A 22,291-nucleotide genomic window follows, 5' to 3' on the forward strand; every position below is an offset into this window, starting at 1 on the left:
GCGCCATATTTGGTTACAACCTTTGTCAAGAAAAGAGCTCTAATTTTGAAAAAGGTTGCAGTTCTTCAGCTAGGATAGAGATGAGAAAGGGTGATAAAGTCTGGATAAGGATTCACAATTATGGAAGTGATGCTCACATGAAATGGTCAAATTTTGGTGGACACAAGCTGTAAAAAATGCCAAAATAAATAATAAACTGAAAAATATATTATATATTCTTAGTTCATATTTTTGTTAATTTTGAATAGAAAATTAATGTTGTTTATGGCACCTGATCGCACCTCTGATATTTTGGATGTCTGGAGGTCAATGTTTGCTCTGCTCCTATTGTGTAAATTAAAAGTTCACTGGATTTTAGAGCGTTATCTATAATTTCCATAACATGGTCCTCTTATATGAAAGAAGGATATAGGTATATTAGTATTATATTCAAAGTCCATTGTTTTAAACAAAATAAGAACAGAGCAAACACTCTGGAGGAAACGTGGTCAACAACAGGAGGAGTGAGTATCCACTGCCGACCGGTCCCACCGTGTGCTCGTTGTCATGATAAAAATAACAAGGAAAATATTTCAATTCAGTGTATAAATAACAGACTAACAATTGGTATGAAAAAGTCATATTTATCATGTTGATATAGATAAATTGTATTTGCTGATTTTTTTTTCATTGTGATAACCATGGAACTTACAAAAGATTACTTTAAAGAGACTTGATATTTTTTTCATCAACTTGCTTGTCAATAATTTACCTCGGTAAAGAAAATGTTCATACATAGAGCATGAAAGAATCCCAGGTATATAATGAATATTCAAGATTGTTGTAATCATGACCTCTGGAGAACAAGTGGTCAACAACAGGATATCGAAGTTTCACATACAGGAATTTATTAATATCTATAAGGAAAAAATTTCAAATCTTCTTAAGAACAGCAAAACCATGGTTAGTTATATATATCATGTTGATATGGCAGGAGTCATACGGGGAAAACAAAAGCACTACCTAAGAAAGCTTCCACAAAAGTTCACTTTTCTGGCAATGTAATATTTTCAATATTTAAAAAAAAAATGATGTAAATGTAAAATGAGGTCCCATTCTACCCCTGTGGGCCTTGATTAGCACAATTTAGTATCTATACAACCTCCTGAAGCTTCCTACTGTGTTTCTGTTAGCCTTAGGCTTAGATGAGCTAAAAATGCAAATTGCAATCCTAAATCATTTGCTTTAAAATCATTTATTATACATGTACATAAAATACATGTACATAATAAACACATTTCTAAAAAAAAAAAGAAAATACAAGTTACAAGAAGTTAGAAAATAAATTAATTACCCCTGTTTAGTACAAGTGTACTAAATTGTAACTACAACAATAACAGGGAAGTTGGACAGAACACATGGAAGCAATCATTATTCTGTCACATTGCCATTTAAAAGAAAGACAACAATGTTTATGTCAGACAACTGTTGCTAGCAATTTTCTTCCTTATGTCTATATATACAATGTTGTTACAGAATCACTGAAATATGTTGATGTTAATTTCCTCTAAATACCAATGTGTCTTTTTTAATCATATTTAACATTAAAAATCACTGAAACATTCTTAATAATGTCAGTTTCCTCAAAATGTGATTTTTTTTAACATAAGAATCACTGAGACATGTCGATGACAATTTTTCCTCGGGCGTGTCCCTCCTCCAGTTTCTCATAAGCTTTGTCCGCCTCCTCAAATGGAAACACTTTGTCTATAACTGGTTTAATCTGTAATTAAAACAGTCACTTTAACGAAAGCATTTGAATTGATACATTTTTTTGATAAATTTGCACAATGGCATTATTTCATTAACTTCTTGACAATAAGTGCTTTCTGTAACCCTACCCCACTGAGTTTTTCGTCATAGCCCCCCCCCCCCCCTTCAAATCTACAACCTGTTTGTCTGACAGTCTGTATTTAGTGTGACTCTAATAGTCTTGACTTTAGTGAATACTTAAGTTCCCCCTGTCATACCCCTTCTTTCTCCACCAGGTGTCCACTCAGCTCATACCCCCCCCTCTCTACAATTGTGTGTCAAACAGTCTGTATTTAGTGTGACTCTAACAGTCCTGACTTAAACTGAGTACTTAAGTGCCCCTTTCATACCCCCTCTCTCTATAATCTGTTTGTCTAACAGTCTGTATTTAGTGAGACTCTAACAGTCCTGACTTTACTGAGTACTTAAGAGCCCCCTGTCATACCTCTTCTCTCTCCACCAGGTGTTTAACAGTCTCTAGATGTTTTCTGCTGGGTTTGAACATGGCCCATCTGTAACTTCTGCCCTCTTTAAATCCCTGTTGAAATCATTTTCAAAAGAATTTGAAAATTAAACATGACTTCTTTACAAGCTAAAAATAAAATTCAGATCTTTTATTTTGAATTGAAATACTGTAAATCACTTTTTATTCACGAAAACTTTATTTTGGCGTAATTACGCGAGACAGTGAGCACGCGAAAATTTCATTCTCGCATATAAAAGTATTCCAGGACCTTAAGATTATATAGAGAAATATTAACAATTCGTGAAAATTATGCCTCGCTTATATAGAGTCAATGACTATCTCGCTAAAATAAGGTGTCGCGAAATATTTTGGGATCTACAGTACACAGATCTCTGTCAAAGTTGAACATAGAGAAACTTAATATATCAAAAGAAAATCTTTCAATTATATAAAATCATTGAAATGGTAAAGCACAATTCAGAATTAAATTACCATTTCAGATACTTGTACATAAAAAAAAAATAAGATTCAATGTCAAATCAAGCATTTATGATCTTCAAGTAATAACAAATGAATATATTCTGTACAAGAAATTCTAATATGAAAGACATAACTTTTCATAGCAAGCTCTTCTTTATAATAATATATTTACATCCACTGAACATTTTCTCCTTTATTTCTAACGAAACCCATTGCCTTAATCACTGCATCAACTACAGTCGGCATATTGCCTGTACTGATTTCTTGATCAGCGGCTATTCCATCAATGAAACTTATAAAGATGTTCTTATCATTAATAAAATTACTAATCCTTTTAATCCTACTTTAAATGATTATTTAAACAGATATACATGTAAATATAAACAATAAAATGTCTTTCTTTGTTTGTTATTACTGGAATTAACGGTCGCAGTTATTGTAGAACAAATTTACATAACTCGCGTAAACCCACTTACGCGGATTATGTATTTTTTTCTGCAACAGCTGCTCATGTTAATTCCAGTAATGACAAACAAAGAAAGCATTTTATTGTTTAAATGACAAACAATGACTTTCATTCACCTGTAACACGTTGGCTGTCAGGTTAGCACCGGACCTCAGAAGTCCTGGCAGGATTCCATACTCATCAGTATTCTGTAGAAACGGAGTCTTTATCGTAACAAACTTAGAATTGTTCCACTTCTTCAGTAGGTCAAAGGAAAAGTCTACCCCTCCATGGATGTCTAAGATGACATCATACCTGTAAAATAAAGCTTAGACAGTGGCCTAACATATCGTCTTGAGGTATCAATTCAACATTGATAATATTACCTGCTAAAATTATCTTTTAGTGCCAATGAACACCTAAAGAAAATTTCCAAAATGGTTTCTGTGCAAATATTTGTATCAAAAAGGCTATATGTTATTTCTGTTTTTTTCATTATGATACAAAAACAAATCCTGTACAAGATATAAATGATGTGGAATATAAAATCATGTTAAATTGAGGCTGCAACAGCAGCATTAAAAAGAAGAAATAAAACTTCGAATTAGAGTTCAGCTACAACTAAACTGAATTGAGAAGCAGCAGACAGTCCTACCCTTTCATGCTCATCAGTTCCTGCTGAACATTCTGTGTTTTGTAATCGATCACATGATCAGCTCCCAGGGAGGTAACCAAGGGAACAGCATCAGTGGAACATGTTGTCGTGACGATAGCTCCCCAAGCCTTCATCAGCTGTACGAGGGAAACAAAGAAGTCATTAACATTTGGGAAACATTCAAAAACTTTTCTGCATAATTGCAATCTTAAACATTTCTTTTTTCTACATGTACCCCAGTAAATCATCAAGATCCAGGTTTTATTATTTTTTTCATATTTCATTTCTAAACATTTTCAAAGAAAGCACCAAATCTTATCAAATACTACATTTAAAGTTTTTGTAGCAATTTGTGGGCTAAGAAAAACACACTTTTTAAATTACTTTTGAAGTAAATCAGTTCAATGAAAATTCTAAGGCAGCATATTAGATCCACAAATATCACATTGTCAAACAAAATAATTTTAACATGCTCAGTACTTTTCACATACATGTATATCTAATATGATGTTTATGTTATAACATTCTGAATTTTTTCTTTTCTCTTTTTTTCTTTCTTTTTTACTTGCACTTTTTTGAGCAAAAAAACCAACCTGAATTGCAAAAGTCCCTATTCCTCCTGAACCACCATAGATCAACACTCTACAAATAAAACAAAAATAATTTGAAACATGTGCAAACACCTGGTCTGCGTTCAAGAACCTAATAGTAAATCTAGCAGCTATGTGATACATGTGTAGAAATTTATATCTAATGAACGGACAGTTAGCCTAACTTGTAAATTTAAATTTTAACAATTTTCCGTAAAAAGCTTGAAAAACTAAGCTTTTTATGGGAAATTGTCAAAATTGCAATGACCTTGAGCTATAATGACCTTTTACCTCTTATTGGCTGTGTTATTATCTTTTAGTTCTCCTACATCACAGAGGGCTGTCATCACCGTGGAAACCACGTATGGAAGTGAGGCAGCCTCTATATCACTCAGGTTCTGTGGTCGCAGAGATATCTACAATACATGAACATGTAATACATGTATATTCAGTGAATAACAAACACAGGTCATTGCTTTACAAGTCATCACTTAATTAATTCTTTATTTCATTTGTAAGCTAATCTATTCAATAATTTTGTTATTAAAAATGTAACTATGCAGTATAAAAGAAAGTGAATACTTTAATTTTCCACAGGTGAATCTTTAACAATGAATATATTGACCTATATTCCTTGAAAGTGTCACATATTTAAATCATAAGCAATTTTATAAGAGCTCTGTAGCATCATGTGGTCATGTGTAGTTAATTTCTTGACCTATGAGGTCATGCATTGTTGACTTGTCTAGGGTCATGGGGTCCTTTTTCTCAATTTTTCTAGAGCTCTGTTGGGTCATAAGGTCATGTGTCATTGTTGTTGATTTTAAAATTTATAGATCATCTTGCTTAATCAGATCATACTTACATGAGATTCTGATGTCACCATCAACTCTGCATGTGATCCCTGTCTAAAAGGGGAAACTGTGCCCCATATCTAAAAATAGAAACAGACCTCTAGGTCATTTAAAATTCAACAGGCTTGGCACTATTCCCTCACTATATCTAACACAAAAATTAAGCTTTGTTTGTAGGTTATTGACGTACTGCATGACTATCATAAATATGTGTATGTGTCGATCTCTATACTGGTTAATTGATGTTTTCAAAATTTAATGCAATCACTGGGTATTGTCAGGATAGAGCATCTGCTCTAGAGTCGCGATGCAAGGAGATGATCCTTAAGTCGCAGGTTTGAAATTCCACTGTCACAGTGGGATATGGAGACCCATCCCTCAGATGAGACTGAGTATAAACCGAGGTTCTGTGTCATAGTAGGTGCTAGCACAAATAAGATCTCTCCCTCCCCTGAGTGCTGAATATAGGACAATATTTGCAGCTCTCCAGCGGCAAAAAGTGATTGAGGTTTATATGAATGAAAAATTAACGAGAGGGACATTAAACATCAATCAATCAACAAAAGTTTCTCTCCACAGAACATAGCTGACCTTGTCCCCTACTTTAAACTTCTTGACTCTCATTCCTGTTTTTAGAACCGTCCCTGAGAAATCTCTCCCAAGAATCAGAGGAAATTCTGACTGAGGGGCATGAAGACGATCTTTATTCCTTACAGCATTCAACATCGCGTGTCCATATCCTCCTGACAATACAAATGAAGATAATGAATATAAATTAGCAATGTGTGCCTAATATTCCTCTGAATAAAGTAGATAATCAAAATAGCATATATCGACATCCTCCTTATATTTTTTTTCTTTTGAGTATACAAAGTAAGCTTTTATCAAATTCAGGGTGTGTAGTCTCAGGAAACTTAATTCTAACTGAAATAGCTAGGTCATTCTTTTTATTTGGATTTTAATTGCAGATTAATTCGCACCTATTACCTCTCATTCTGATGTCCAGCATGTTTAGACTAGCAGCGTTTACGTTGACAAGAACGTCATCCGGGTGAATGATGCGAGGGACCCTGACTGACTCGGACCACGTCAGTTCATCGTTACCCCCGTACCTCCGAATCTGCCACGCCCTCATCACACCCCGCGCCTCCTTCACCGAAACCTTCGTATGTTGACATCGCTGTGAGGCCAAATTAAGGAATGCATTGTGGGATTTTGTAGGAGAGGAACAGAGTAATTTTATGTAGGACTGTCGGAGAAGATTCTTTGCCTTCTTTGTCATGTGAGCTGTCTCTAACATACTTGTAAATTCACTCTCTCTAACTAAAGCTGGTGTCAATCATGAAGCTTACAAAATAATGAATTAAATGTTACTATGAAGACAAATGATGGAGTCACTAAATTATGGTTCATAGTTGAGGCATCCTAAAGTAAATGTCAGAATGATGACAATTTTATTAACATTAACTTGGATTACCTTTTTTCCCCAAGAAAAAAACCTTGTTACCTGAGTGCCCAGAATTATTTCTTGGCTTGATACACCTTGACCACTGTCAGCAGAGCTCTGCTCAGTGGAAGCTTTAACAGAGTAGGATGAAAATTTTAAAACTTAGCTACATAGACTGTAAAAATAAAAAATCAAAATAGACCCCTACTGTATTTGTTTGTCATATCTTTAAAATGTTAATAGATAAACTAATCATCATTATAACCTGTGAATGGAATATATTTAAATCTTGTGTTCCTACCGATCACATGCATGTGACATTATGACAATATTTTATCGTACAATAGATATGTATGAAAAAAAAATTACTCTAGGCTCCTTTTCTGGTCAACTTCTGTCAACACATTCTACTCAATCAGCAACCTTCGGCTTTCTTCTCTACGCCTAATTACTAGCAATCCGAGAAGCTCCGAGGGCATCCTACTTTCGTTTTTGAAATCAGCGGCAGATTTTGTTTTCGTCTCTAGGAAGTTTAAGTCCTCAATTTAATATTTCTTCCCCATTTTACTTAATCAAAAGGAACCTTTTTTTAATTTCATTTATCAATTTATATATTCCCTTGACTTTTTACGAGTTAAAACTTTTTGATTTAGGTATATATTCTTTTAATTTCACTTTTAAGTTTATGGAGTTGTGTAATGCAGATCATTTGATGCGAATAGACCGAAATACGCAATCGAGAGGCGACATGAATGAAAAGAATTTATTGTATGGTGGACCGTTATGAGAGAGGTCGGTAAAGCAGAATCTACATTATCAAAGTAGGTTGACTACATTGGAACTACACCCAAATATTCAGCAAAGAATCAGAAGGGACATGAATTGCTGTAAACTTTAACTTGTAAGCCACGTTTTTTCCCGTTTTACTTTCGTTTCAGTGTGTAAGAACAGAAGAAACACATTTGGCTATTTCATTGTTCACACATCCTCACAACGTCATCGGTTTTGAGATTTTTGAAGTTCTGAAATCACAAAGCTTTGACATTGTGAAGAAGCTGTTCACCTGTTCACAATGGTTTACATGTATGTGTAGATTAGTAAAAAAAGACTTATAAGTTAGAATGATCATATAGGCGCTTGGGTACATGATCATGGTGTATTTTGTGTATTATATGTTTTTCTATGTGTGCCTGAATATCCTCATTAAAAAAAAAAAAATTGCTGAAATTAGCACGTTTTAAAAATGTCATATTTACTGTATATGAAAAGAGTATACATGTATACAGTCATCGTCGGAAACCCACGGCTGATTACGCTTCGTTCTTCTCTCCATCAGAGAGGAACGAAGCGTAATCAGCCATGCATGGGTTTCCGACGATGGTATACAGTAAATATGACATTTTTTAAAACGTGCTAATTTCGGCAAACTTTGATTTTTATTTTTATGAAGATATTCAGGCACACGTAGAAAAACATATAATACACAAAATACACCATCCTGTAACCAAGGGCCTATGAGAATGATCTGTCTTGGGACACGCCCTCAACATAGGATATTTATCCTGCAATTGCCCTTTGCATTGACTTAAACCAAAGCTTTATCCGGTCACTGCCCTAATAAAGTCTTGCGCATGTATTCCGACGATCCAAAACATTGTGACGTCATGTAAACTGCAATGTTTATGCCATGGCGTCATAGTTTTCAACTGCAGAGATGTGCCTAAACTGTTGGAATTATTTTGTTTTGGATGCTTAAATGTAAGAAATATGTTGCAGGATAAACAAAATACATGATAACTGTCTTGAAATATAAGCTATATTTGGGCTCGGGTCGAAAACGTATGAGGGCTCGGCAAGCCTCGCCATCTATCACGTTTTCTTACCCTCGCCCAAATATTGCATATATTTCAAGACCGTAACAATGTATTTTATACATATCATTTAAACGATAGAACCCCAGGCACTTAACCTATACCTATTTTTTCTTTTAATAAAAATTACCTAATTAGGTATGGGTATATTTATTAAAAGAAAAATATATGGACTAAATGTCAATTAAGTCACTGAAAACTTCAAGGCAAGGAATTTATAATTATGCATCATTCTCTTTCAGGAGGAATTGACTAGTTGACAATATGGCAGACTTGAAGGAGTCAAACTTTCTTAAGCTCATCTGGCTTTTGATGAAATATGGTGCCAAAGTTTTACAACACAGGATTGAATATGAACTGAAATATCAGAAGTGGCAGAAATTGTGTGATTTTCTAGAGGAAAGAAAGCATGAAATTTTTCATCTGACAGATTTAAAAAAATGTTGCCAATGCCCAGAATTCACAGACAATAAAGGAAAACCACCATTACCCAAAGATGTTTTAGGACAGCTGTACAAAAATGTAGATCAGTGCTGCATGGCGAGAAATAGAGGCCGATGTTGCTGCAAGCTTTTACCTCATACAGATTTGAATGTAAATAAATTAGACATAACCCTCATAAGCTGTTTGCTGAAAAATTTTCTCATAAAGGATTCAGGACAGAAACAAGTTATTGAAAACATTCGAAAATTAAGAAATGATAAAGAGTTGTTACACAGAGGGAATGCTGAAGTTGACGATGAGGCATTTGAGAGGATTTGGATGCAGCTATCTAATGCAATAAAAGAAGTAGCGGAGAAATGTGAGCCGTATTTCTACTCAGAGATCAAGGATGAAGTGGACAGACTGAAAACAAGACCACTCTCCAAGGAAGACACCATTTCATCGATAAATGCATGGAAAGAGCTACAGGTGTATACATCATTACATGCCATTTGTTAATTGTACATGTATCAAGGAAAAATCATGAAAACCAGTGGCAATGCATATGTACATGTATCTGTAAATTGTTATATCTTAGACAGAAATGAACTTTGGAGTAACTTAGTTTTACAATATTTAGGATTAAATCTTTTGACCTAGTTGATAGATAGTATGATTCTCAGTTAACCTTGGACTTTTAGAAGGCGATGACTTTCTCGACACTCCGTAATAAAATCTATCAAAATGAAAGAAATTAAAAACATCAACAAATTTAAATTAATGTTGACAATGTTGACAAAGAGGAGACAACTTATAAATTAGTTTCACTTATTTCTCTGCCATATGAAACGCTCTCATTGGACCATTGATACACTTGTTAACAGATCATGAGATGTGAGTGAAAGGCTGTATAAATTTCAGACATTACCTGTTATCATTATCATGTAATGCCCAGAATACCATGCCTTACTGAAAGTCCAAGGATAACTGAGAATCATACTATTTAAATGATCTTAACTCATGTATTTTTTGACAACTTTATGCTTATATTGATATTTAAAATAAAATACAATGTACACAATATTGATTATAATAGTGCACATGGTATATATAATCATGATAATGAAAAGAAAATTTGCTTATCGTATACATTATTTAATGTCCTTTTCCAGGAGGAGTTTGGCAGCCCAGATGATAGACAACAGATTTCTGACCTTTGCCAGAGAATGACACAAGTTTTCAGTGATGTAGCAGCCATAGCAACACAAGTTTCTCAGGTTCTCTCTCTCTCTCTCTCTACATTTTTTCACTTTCTCTTGTGATTTCTTCTCCAAATGAAGAGAGAAATATTGCAGAGAAAGAGTCAGTTTTGGAGTAATTCCACATTCTGCAAGATAAAATATTTTACCAAAACAAATAAGATCATATACAGTATTTACAGGTGTATAAACCTTAGAATAATACTTTTTATACCTTTTTTTTTCTCCTTTCAGAATAACACTGAGCTGGAAAACTTGCTTTGTAAGTTAATTCTGAACTTGATTTTTAGCTCTACTAGTCAGAGACCAGAAGAGCTTATGTGATAGTAATGCATCCGTCGTCCGTCTGTGTCTGTAAACAATTTTTCAAAATGCTACTCCTAAAAACTTACGACTTTTCAACTTTATACACAACAATTCCCCACGACAAATTAAAATCCAGGCTTTTTGATATCATTGATAGCTGCTTCTTCAACAAAAATGGAACTCGTAAGTTTACTTACCTCGTCATTGGTCATTTGAAAAATTATTTTGTTAAAACAGATTCTGATTGCACACATAAGTACTCTGAAGTTGCAGTCTTCACAACAATTCATATTCAGCACATGTCCTTCGGGCATGTATACCGATAATTTTAATTCAGCCCATTGAAATTTGTACATGCCCTACTCAAAATTCAATCATATAGCAGATATGATTGTGCATCAAAAACATAAGGTTTTTTATTAGCTATAACTAAGGACAGTGTTTCTGTTTTTAAATTCTCCGATCTTAAGATTAAATTGTTTTCAGAGTTTTGAATCAACCATGACATGCCTGTTTGCCATTTTTCTTTTGCGATTTTGTTCACATGCTGGTGGTTTGTTGGCCGGTTTAGCTGAACAGAATTTATATATAGCAAGTTTACACGAATAACTGGGGTATGGCAGAAGAAATGGCAAATAAACATTGCGAGTCAAAAGAAAAATCTACACACGCCCTTCGGGCATGTAATTTGAGAATTTTAAAATGCCCGCTGGCAAATTTACCAGGTCCCGGGCATGGGGCACCCAGGTTATTTCGAAGACTGAAGTTGAAATCAAGAAGATGCTTGAGTTTCTGATTGACAATATCTATGTGGTTTTTGGAGACCAGGTATTCCAACAATCTATTGGAATTCCCATGGGTATAAATTGCGCTCCGTTATTAGCAGACTTATTTTTATATTCATATGAAGCAGAATTTATGCAAAATCTTTTACGTGAAAAGAAGAAAACACTTGCTGTGGCCACAACTTGACATTTAGATATATCGACGACGTATTGTCAATTAATAATGATAATTTCCATTCCTACGTCGACACGATATATCCTGGTGAGCTTGAGATAAAAGATACCACCGAGTCCGACACTTCTGCTTCATACTTGGATATTTTACTTGAAAAAGACACTAATGGTAATCTAACAACAAAGCTATATGAAAAACGTGATGACTTTAACTTTTCTATCGTCAACTTCCCTTACTTATGCAGCAATATACCTTCATCACCTGCATACGGAGTATTTATATCTCAGTTGATTCGATATGCTAGAGCATGCTCTACGTATGAACAATTTCTTAAACGAGGTAAATTATTGACAAGCAAGTTGATGAAACAAGAATATCAACAGTGTCGTTTAAAGTCATCATTTCGTAAATTCTATGGTCAATACAATGACCTTGTCAGCAAATACAATTTATCATTGAATGAAATGCTGACTGATGTTTTTCATACCAATTGTTAGTCCATTATTTATACACTGAATTGACCACGGATTTTTTCCGTTATATCCTGATTATGACAATGAGCACACGGCGGGTGTGATCGGTCAGCAGGGGATGCTCACTCCTCCATTGCACCTGATCCCACCTCTGATGTTTCGGAGGTCTGTGTTTGCTCTGCTCTTATTTTGTATATTTGTTTAATGAACGTTGAGATTGAATACTGTTCGTTATTTCCATATCCTTCTCCTACAGTTTTGGTCTGATTACAGTAAAACTTGGTACACAAGTAGACTACACTAAGATACATAATTCTGTGCATCGGTTTTAGATTTCGATGAATGATGTTGCCATGGTTACAAAAAATATAATTTTCTTAGAAATTCTTTCAAAATGCTTCTCCTCTTACAGTTTGGGTCCTATTTCAATATAACTTGGCACACAAGTAGACTACACTAAGATACATAATTCTGTGCATCGTTTTTTGATTTCGATGAACGGTGTTGCCATGGTTACTAAAAATATAATTTTCTTAGAAATTCTTTCAAAATGCTACTCCTACAGTTTTGGTTCTATTTCAATATAACTTGGCACACAAGTAGACTGTACAAAGATACATAATTCTGTGCATCGGTTTTTGATTTCAATGAACGGTGTTACCATGGTTACTAAGAATATAATTTTCTTAGAAATTCTTTTGAAATGCTACTCCTACAATTTTGTTCCAATTTCCATATAACTAGGCACACAAGTAGACTGTACTAAGATGCATAATTCTGTGCATAGGTTTTTATTTTGATGAGTGGCAAGGATCATTTTTCTATTTATTGCTTTTTTAAAGTCTCAAGTCCCAACTGCTACTTTTCTCTTCCTTTGTTTTAAGTATAAACCAGTAGAGCTACAGTCTCGACAGAGACTTCTGGTTAGGATAGATTGAATGTTAGAACCAAAAGAGTTTGTCAACAGTAAAGAGTCAAACATTTGTCCATATGTCTGTAACAAATTCAACAACCCTATGTCATCTCCCCCAGTTTTAGTCACATTTCTGATAAGTTTTACTTTATTACTTGATACACATGTAGAAGACATTAAAATGCATAATTACCCCACCTCTGTTGATTTTTCTGTGAAATCCTGGCTTACAATTGGTTGAAGTCTGTCACTTGAAGGCAGTGGATTACTTTTACCCCACCTCTGTTGATTTTTCTTTAAAATCCTGGCTTACGATTGGTTAAAGTCTGTCATGTGAAGGCAGTGGATTACTTATACCCTGTCAGTTGTAAATTCATACCCGATCGATGTATAACTTCCCAAACACAAATGTGACGTCATAATAGGCACAGTATAAGCGCGATGAAGCATTTAGCAGAGAAAACCATTTATAAACTAACAGATAAAACATAAATGTTTCATCGGTGGGGTAAATTCGTTACATAGTCATTTAGTGACAGGGTATAGGATGATACCTGGTTAGTAAATTTCATAACTGACTCTGCTCCGCCTCGCCAGGTATGAAATTTACTAACCAGGTATCATCCCATACCCTGTCACTAAAAGACTATGTAACTAATATTATCCCCTCGCAATAGAATCAGGGGAGGTATAGTTTATTGCTTATGTGTGAAGGGTGGAGGGTTGGGTAGTAGTTCAGCCTTGTGTGCATAATAATGAAATAATGTAACTTGCAAAAAGATCAATATTGAATAATTTATAGGTAAATGCTCTTCTGTGAGGGGATTCTTTTCTTTGTACTACATCACATGTATTAAAATTTGAAACCAGTTGAGCTGCAGTCTCTTCAGAGACATTTACCTTGTTACTTGCATTACTTGTGTTTTAAGGTTATAGATGTGCAAATTGATAGTAATTATTTGATGCTAAATCTACTTCTGAATGTAAATATCAAATATGTAAAGGTACTGTATACATGGCTATTTTCACCCATTTAATTTCACCCTATTCGCCCTAAATCTCGATTGAACAAATTTAAAAAGGAGTGCATTAAAAAAATACAGTATAATTTCTTAAACAAAACTGTGACAGAAAGATTTTTCTGTTTAAAATATTACACTGTTTACTTTGAATTTGCCCCATTTTAAATTCGCCCACTTCTGACGGTGGCCAAAGACGCGAAAATTAAACAGGGGCGAAAATTTCCCTGTATTCAGTATATTAAAAGGATTTTGTTTTAAGCTTGTGAACTTTAATTTATTATTTGTTTAATTTTGAATTTCTTGGAAATATTTATAGCTTACACAGAGTCACAGCTGAAGACCCATGAAAAGAAGATCTATGTAGAACCAAAGAGAGCCATGCAACATTGCCTCAAGAATATGGAAAAGCATCGATTTATTTGTATAACAGGGGAGGCAGGAAGTGGAAAGACGAGCTTTGGACTTCAGCTGATGCAGCATCTAAAGCGGAAAAACTTAGACTGCATTCCTATTATTCTTACAGAAAGTAGTCAGTGGTTTAGATTTATATCACCGGATAAAAAGTTTATTATTTTTGTTGATGATATTATAGGAAAGTCAAGTGTTAGTGAAAGGGATTTTGAAGAATGGCGAAAGGTTTTTGATGCAATGCATCTTCGTATAAGTGATGATAAATTCCCTACATTTATTATTTTTTCATTACGAAATTGTATTTGGGGTTTAAAGAAAGATGAGTTCAAAGATTATATTTTATTTAGCGTCTTTAAGACATCAAATATCGATCTGTCAGGTTCAGACTTTGACATGACCTTCAAAGAAAAGAAATCAATGTTGTACAGATATTGTAGCCATTACAAAATTTCAGTTTGCAGGTCAGAGTTTGACGAAAATAAGTCATTTGAGGTTTTTGATCCTAGTACTTTGTGTCTCTGTGAGGAGACTTTGCATAACATTGCAAAACTGCAAACTGTAGGTGGCTTTCCCTTGCTCTGTGAAGAATTTTTTAGCAACCGAGAAAATCTGAAAGAAAGGTCATTTTTTTTTTGTAGTAAATCAGCATGCAGTCATTTTAAAGAACAAGTAGATGACCTATTTTGCAAAAAGATGTATATGCACTACATTATATTAGTTTTGTTTTTCCTGGAGTTTCTAGTGGAGAGGACATTCACTATAGAGGAAATTATGAAACTAAAATCAAAGATAAAGGAAATTGCAGAGAAGATTGGTTTACTGAACTTCGTATCACACCAGATGAACAAAGCTACCATTCTGGGATGCCTACGTGAAATGAGAAATACTTTTATACACATTAATGATGATAGGTACAAACTTAAGCATATGGTTGTTTATGAAGCTATTTTACTGTCATTCGGGGAGAGTTTTCAATCTTCTTTTTTAGAACTTGTGAGCAAAAATGATGTGTTTACTTATGTTAGGTCACACAGTTACAAACCAGAAAAATGGGAGATCTGTGTGCTATTGGACGATGACATGACAGAAGCTCTAGCTAGAAAACTGATAGATATTTTTGCTCCAAATACTTTTGATGCTTACACAGTTGTTTACAAGCATCCATCATTTTACGATGCACAGTTGGTGTCTTGTTTTTTGGACATAGTAGAGGAAGAGCCTGAATTCGGAGCCTTTATAGATTCTTTTGTGGCTGGGGCTTGCAGCTACAAAAGAGATATATTAGCTAGTGAAACAGTCAAAAGATTTTCCAGCTTTTTTACGTTTGACTTTGAAATATTGGATGTAATTTTGAATCATGACCTTATTGATACTTTCAATCAATTTATTAATAACTCTGACTTTCAAAAATCATTTGTGGCTCATATTTTAGAAAAAGGTCATGAAAACAATCTTTTGTATACTGCATCTAAAAGTGGCTCTAAGAAGTGCTTTCTTGGTATGCTCGACTTATTGCTACCCAGAGACAATGATTTAGAGACCGATGGAGACAGTCAAGCTGCTTTATCAACATCTGATGTAAAGACACTAATAGAATCAATTCTGTCACATCATGATGAGGCTGCAGGGGCGGACTGGAGGGAGGCTTTAAAAAAACTGACAGAGTTACTGCCATCTGAGGATGAAAAATACACAGTTTACAAATTTATAGCTAAAATTTCTATTCGTAGAGAGAAGTTTGATATTGCTCTGGAATATCTTCAATTTATAGATTCTTTTACATCTGAAGATGTGATCTCTTTAATGATATCTTGCATAATGTTTGATGGGGTTGAGTTTTTTGATGAATTATGTAAGAAGTTAAAAGAGGTAAATTTTGTGCATTTTAGCGATAAGGTATTTGCTACAATAGCAATAATTAATTCTGAGTTTAACGAAAACATGATCATGAAGTTTTTACGTGAGTTCAGTGATCAGTGTGACTATAAGTTTACTATCAATGGTTATCATGACGGTGGAACAATACTACATGCTTGTGAAGAGTGTAACTATTCTGATGCTAATTTGCTGTTCATTTTACAAAGACCAGAAGGAGAGTATATGTTTACTAAGGTAAATAATAAAAGACTGACCCCTGTACAATGTAGAAGATCTTACCCGGAAGTCAGAACATTTCGAAGTATGGAGAATCTACTACAGTATTCTCACTATGACACAGAAGATCAGTATCCAGATATAGGTTTTAGTGATGATATGCAGCTTTTCTACAAACCGGATAGTTCTAAACCAACTTGGCTTTCCCCCAATCCATTGCTCTCATAAAACAATATCTCTTTTTTTTGATACATACTATAATATTTATTGATACAATTTATTTATTAAGTTTAACATTTAACCTTATCAGTTTTAGAATTTAATTCATGGACTATTTAGAGCTCTATTACATGTGTTGTATTATCCAATTATTATACATACTTACAATAATGTACAAAACTATCAATTAATGAAAATATTATGTACATGATAGATTGTTGAAATGAATGTATTCTTCTTTCATTTGTTATTCATCCGTATCACCATTATTTGTATCATTTTTTTCATCTGATTTTATAAAAATACATGTACATACCTAGGAAAAGTTTTATAGGTAGATTGTCTACAAATCTCTAATATGCATGAATTGTGTTCATATACGTATATGTACTTCATGGACCATGTAGAGCTCTGTTACCTGTCTTATTCTAATATTATCCAACTGTATAAATAATGTCAATTGTTCTTTCAATATTTCTCAACATTTTTTTTGCGTAAAAAATGTTTTAAAAAGATCAACAATAAATTATATACACATCTTGGACGTTGCTGTCTTAGAGTCTTACTATATTCTTTTACAGGTAAAGGTATTGTTCAGCTATCTGCAGTTCTCATTTTAAAGATCTATTCTCTTTATACATCTAGGATATTATAGGAGATGCGAGTGGATGAGGCACTGCTTATCCTTTGCCTGCATGGGGACGTGACGATTTTCTTTTACAGAAATCAAAGTGTTTTGTTTTTTTTTTCATGATTTTATTTTGTTGTACAACCTAACTAAAGTGCACGTTCCTGTCATCTCCCTTTCCATGCAGACGTTAAAACCGATAATACATGTTTGTTGTCGAATTCATTCATTTGAAGTATTGTAAAATGGTTTTGATTCAATGCATCTTTCTGTAAGTGATGATCATTCACCCGTTTACATTTTATTTTCATTTTGAAAATGGGGATTAGAGGAAAATGAATTCAAAAGTTTTGGTTTAGTGTTAGAGCCCTCACAGACCACAAACTTTCTGTGTTGGTCTCTAGTATGACCTAACAAGAGAATAAGTTTTGTAGCCTTTCCAGAATTTTAATATGTAAATCAGAGAATAAAAGAAATACTAGTGCTAGAAGATATTTCAAAGAATTTAAGTGACTTATTATTGTTAGCAAGTTTGAATATACGAAGGTTGTTCGGAAACATTCCAGACTAAGCAATTCTTTGTAATGCCATCTTTAAGAAAGTTAACATGAGCATCATAATGATGATATGCAATTTTTTTCTTGGTGTGCTGTAATAGAAGTTATGTTATTTCATTTAAAAATCAATATTTTTTGTATACATGGAGCAAACAACAACACTGTGATTTTAACAAATAGCGTCATAAGGTTCTCAAAAATATTTCACACTCTATTTCCTGAGACCATCGCAATCGTTAAAACGTTTCTCTATCAGTTGAAAACATTTTAACATTTTGCGAATAAATGTTCCAATATTTTTTTTTTGTGTGTGTGAGCCGTTTATCTCTTTTTGACTGTGTAACTGCTTTCTCAAGATCAGTAAAAATGAGTTTTGAATATGATGGTACTTACATGTATACTTCCAATTTTTTTATTAGAATTTTAAGATCGCGATCGTCTTCTACATATGTTACAAAGGGAGACGCCTCACCACTGCGCCATGCGGGCGACATTTTCAATTTTTAATCATTAGAAAATCATATTGGAGAAAATGTAGTCGATTTGTTTTGCAAAAGAAGTAATTATATGCAATGCACTACCGCAGTATATAAGTTTCGTTTTTCTTAGAGTTTCTATTAGAGAAGACATATATGTACACTGTGCATGAAATAATTATGAAACAAAAATCGAAGAAAATTAAAGGAGGTTGCAGAGAAAATTTAACATCGAACAAACAAAAATTTCATTCAAGGCAGTTTACATAAATTGAAACATTTTCGTACACATTGTTTAGTAGAAACTAAAGAATAATCATGGATGTGTAATAGACAAAGCTATCTTACTTTCATTGGGAGAAAGTTTTCCAAATGTTTTTCAGGAGCTATTACAGAAGTGACATTAATTCACATTATGTCTCAAAGTCAGAAGAAGGGATATTTCTGTGCATTTAGAAGATAATATGACTAAGAGCTGAAAAATTGTAAATATTATATGCCCCAAATGAATATAGTTTATGCATACACGAATGTTAACAAACACCAATTATCTAATGATGAACAGTTCATGCCTTTTTCGGATATGACAGAGCGCAATACTTCATTCAAACATTATTTTTTAGATTACGAGGGCTGTTCAATAGATAATGTCCTCTGTGCTCGGAAAGAAGCAGGGTGTGCGGGTTTTGACGCTGTCATGAAGAAATTTATTGTAGTGGATCCCTGATTCTAGTTTCTTCCCCTCATTAACCTTTCGCTTTTTTGCAAAAATTTGCTTTCCAGACTCTTCCAGAAGTTAAACTGGCTCCCCAAATGCGAATTTGAACAACAAGACCACTTTTTTTTTTAGAAAATTACATAGAAATCTGTCGTTGTGGTCTTGAAATTCTTTGCTCTACTAAGACCTTTGCTGATTTTGTCAAGTACATCTTATTGTAAATTTTGTTTCGGGGTTCTAAGCAATAGATTCAATGACTAAATTTACTAATATTTTAAAATAATGGGTATTCTTACACGCTGTCGTTTTCACTTATTTTTCAAAATGTAGGGTGATCTTTGAGTATTGAGACTTTTTTACTGTCAAATGTTTCTTTAAAACAGTGTAAACTACTGCCGAAATAATGTCTATCTTTGCTATGTGTCTTTAAGTCAATCATACATCGTCAGTGATTACCGGTATTGGTTGAAATACCCGGTATTGCAAACAATACATTAGTTGTTATATTTTTTTTTTATATTTTTGGGGGGCAGTACCCATTTTTGATGCTCATTATATAATTTTTGTCATTGAAATCCACCCGCTCATTTCTCTATAAAACATGCATTGTTTGTCGTTAATTTTTCATATTTCAGTGAATATTTCTTTGGGATTCTTAACGAGTTTTACAGCAGCTTTAATGAAGCTTTTAATTTAACTCTAGTTTACTGATTTTGTACCATTCATTTTTAATACAGTGTCTCGAATAGTCCTTGTTTTCCAGCTTTTCACGATGAAAGTCTGTAATGAAAAGTGGTCACATATTTTTTTTTATATAAATTCATTAAATATTCAATGCAGGTAATGTGAAAAATTCAAGCTTAATGTCAAATGATATCTGTATTGTATGTCATAAAGTTCAGGACATTATTCAATAATTAGTCCTCGTATTCGGCGGCTGGGATATGGAAATAAACAGTTTTTTTCAAATTGCCTATATAAAATTTGGACAAATTCAGCGCAATTTGAAATGAAAAAAACAGAGTACGAGTGTACCCTATTTTTAACCATGAAAACGCTTTACGGATTTTTTTAAAATTTTAAAAAATTGGAATGAGATCTTAGAATTAGATTGCATTATTTTTGTTATATTTCCTTCGAAAATTATGGGAAAGAGGACAAGATGGTACAACATTCCTCAAACTAATTCTTTATTTTTCCTACAAAGAAGTGTATCTGCGTAAAAGGCATTGATTAACTTTATATCCTCAAGATTTGAAATGACGAGATATAAACTATCCTGAAAAAAGCACACCGCGTTATATTGAAGAACAAAGGCTCCGGGACTCTACCACCAACTCATTCCATGATTATCCTATTGAATTTGTTTATGTTAATTTATTATTGATTGAATCTCAATCTTGGTCCTGCTCCAACATGTCCTATGACAGATAACTTTCCTTAGAGAACGAGAGGGCCAGATAAATCGGTTTAATAAATTGCTGGCATAAATTCTAAAACTATTAGACACTCAGCGATCTTTTCACACATGTTTCAAGAATTACACAGGATCTATATTGACAGAGGCCATGACGTAGATTCTTTAGATAAGTGTCTAGTTCTAATTCAAAGGGCGAAAAAAAAGAGGGATTGACTAATTCCTCTTAATTTAACCGTTTTAAGAGCCATTACGATTTTGTTATTAAATTTACCTGCATAATAAAATTATCCTATTTTTAATACTCCACGGAATACCTATGTAGTTTCCCTTCGATTATTATTTTTTTTTTTGGAAAAAGAAGGGTGCTTTGGAGACTGTTTAGTTAATACTTTCATCAACATTAATTCAGACTTAAATCATTAAACCCAAGTTGTACATGTAAATCAGTAATGAAGAGGCTTCGAACATTGTTTTTTCAGATCATTTTGTTTAAGAAGCTGATAAAAAAAAACATTTTATTGTAATTATTGCATATTTAGAATAGAACTTCTATACACTTTAAGGTTTTTAAAAAACATTCTGTTAATTAACATTTTCAAAGAAGATGGGCGAACAAGGCGGGCAGAATGCCTATAGCGTCAGATATTCAGAAATCATATTAAATATGTGAATTGATTATTTAAATTAACTTATAATTATTCAAATTTTTAGAAATTATGAGAAAAAAAAAATTTTTCAGAGAAAAAAATCTCGTAAAAAATATTCTGTCATAAAATTATTAGTTGGTATTCGTGGGATTCGAACCCTAGCAATAAAAATCTGACGTATCAACAGCATGTATACTGTTTTGACACTAACGCGTTAACCACTATGCTACACCGCTCATAGTGATTTGATGCATTTAAATCATATTTGTGATATGACCCGCGACTAAATGGACTTCAAGTATTTCTCGGAAAGATGCTAATGTTGTGTCATAAAGTGTACTTTTAAGGTATGGTGGGTCATCTCTCCATGTTTTTGAAAACCAAAAAATGTGAATTTTATTGCACACTTGTAGGATCATCTTTCCAAAAAATGGAGAGAAGACCCACCCATATTGAAAATTTTTGTTTAAGCAGGCACGAAGTATCAGGGGGGGCAGGGGGGCCTGCCCCCCCCCCCCCCCCACTTTTTCTCCCGACATTACCTTTACTATAGAAAATGTATACTGAAAGGAAGGTTGGCCCCCCACATTTGAGCACAGTGTAGTGTTATAAAGAAAATTTTCCCGAAAGAAGAAAGTTGGTCTTGAATAAAGTTAGCCACAACCACAAACCACCCCCCCCCCCCTCCCAAGAAATAGGATTTTCGACTTTGGGCAACTTTTAATATTTCGGTTTTTTTTTTCTTTGCTTGTCAACATTTTTTCAGGTAAGTAAAAAAAAAATTTTCTCAGGTTGGCCCCCCACTATCAAAAACGATGCTACGTGCCTGTTAAGTATGAAAAAATGATCGTTTTTGTTCTTTTTAGTCTGTATAAGCTTTTTCATGTGCAAATATTTTCAGTCTTTGTGAGATTTTTGTAAATTTTAGAGATTTTACATAAAGTATACTTTAATATTAGATGAAATATCAAGCAAAATTTGGATTCATTTGGGATAAAAAAATTTCACTTCTTATCTGTCGCACTATAGGCATTCTGCCCGCCTTATTCGCCTATCTTCTTTCTGCATTTCAATTTCAAAAACGTAAGAATGAAAAACATATTTTTATATTTTCAAATTCTTAAGCGTGTTTAAAGCAAAGAGTTTAAATTTATTGATATCAAGAG

The 22,291-nt window shown here is 33.5% G+C and overlaps 2 protein-coding genes across 2 annotated transcripts; one reads left to right on the top strand and one right to left on the bottom strand.

Moving 5' to 3' along the window:
* Positions 1–1,274: 1,274 nt before the first annotated feature.
* On the bottom strand, positions 1,275–6,847 carry LOC134232392 (reticulon-4-interacting protein 1 homolog, mitochondrial-like). The gene is made up of 10 exons (XM_062714341.1): positions 6,789–6,847; positions 6,269–6,628; positions 5,873–6,024; positions 5,293–5,361; positions 4,719–4,843; positions 4,431–4,479; positions 3,838–3,974; positions 3,320–3,497; positions 2,237–2,329; positions 1,275–1,762 (listed from the first exon to the last, which is right to left on the bottom strand). The coding sequence occupies exons 2-10, from the start codon at positions 6,579–6,581 to the stop codon at positions 1,652–1,654; spliced, it is 1,227 nt and encodes a 408-aa protein (XP_062570325.1). The 5' UTR covers positions 6,582–6,628; positions 6,789–6,847; the 3' UTR covers positions 1,275–1,651.
* A 2,000-nt stretch (positions 6,848–8,847) lies between these two features.
* LOC134232394 (uncharacterized) lies at positions 8,848–16,813 on the top strand. Its single transcript, XM_062714347.1, has 4 exons — positions 8,848–9,511; positions 10,195–10,299; positions 10,516–10,543; positions 14,272–16,813. The coding sequence occupies exons 1-4, from the start codon at positions 8,864–8,866 to the stop codon at positions 16,686–16,688; spliced, it is 3,198 nt and encodes a 1,065-aa protein (XP_062570331.1). The 5' UTR covers positions 8,848–8,863; the 3' UTR covers positions 16,689–16,813.
* The last annotated feature ends 5,478 nt before the right edge of the window (positions 16,814–22,291 follow it).

Source organism: Saccostrea cucullata, unplaced genomic scaffold (assembly GCF_032062105.1).
Source record: "Saccostrea cucullata isolate Sc308-1 unplaced genomic scaffold, CSIRO_AGI_Scuc_v1 ctg586, whole genome shotgun sequence".
NCBI classification, from domain to species: Eukaryota; Metazoa; Mollusca; class Bivalvia; order Ostreida; family Ostreidae; genus Saccostrea; species Saccostrea cuccullata.

Bases quoted from the DNA above. Each gene is read 5' to 3' on its own strand.
- LOC134232392 (XM_062714341.1), bottom strand. From the start codon at position 6,581: ATGTTAGAGACAGCTCACATGACAAAGAAGGCAAAGAATCTTCTCCGA. The intron at 5,362-5,872 runs GTCAGCTATGTT...TTCTATTTTTAG, and splicing joins AGTTTAAAGTAGGGGACAAG to ATATGGGGCACAGTTTCCCC. The intron at 3,498-3,837 runs GTAGGACTGTCT...TTTATTTTACAG, and splicing joins GAACTGATGAGCATGAAAGG to GTATGATGTCATCTTAGACA.
- LOC134232394 (XM_062714347.1), top strand. From the start codon at position 8,864: ATGGCAGACTTGAAGGAGTCAAACTTTCTTAAGCTCATCTGGCTTTTG. The intron at 9,512-10,194 runs GTGTATACATCA...GTCCTTTTCCAG, and splicing joins ATGCATGGAAAGAGCTACAG to GAGGAGTTTGGCAGCCCAGA. The intron at 10,300-10,515 runs GTTCTCTCTCTC...TTCTCCTTTCAG, and splicing joins TAGCAACACAAGTTTCTCAG to AATAACACTGAGCTGGAAAA.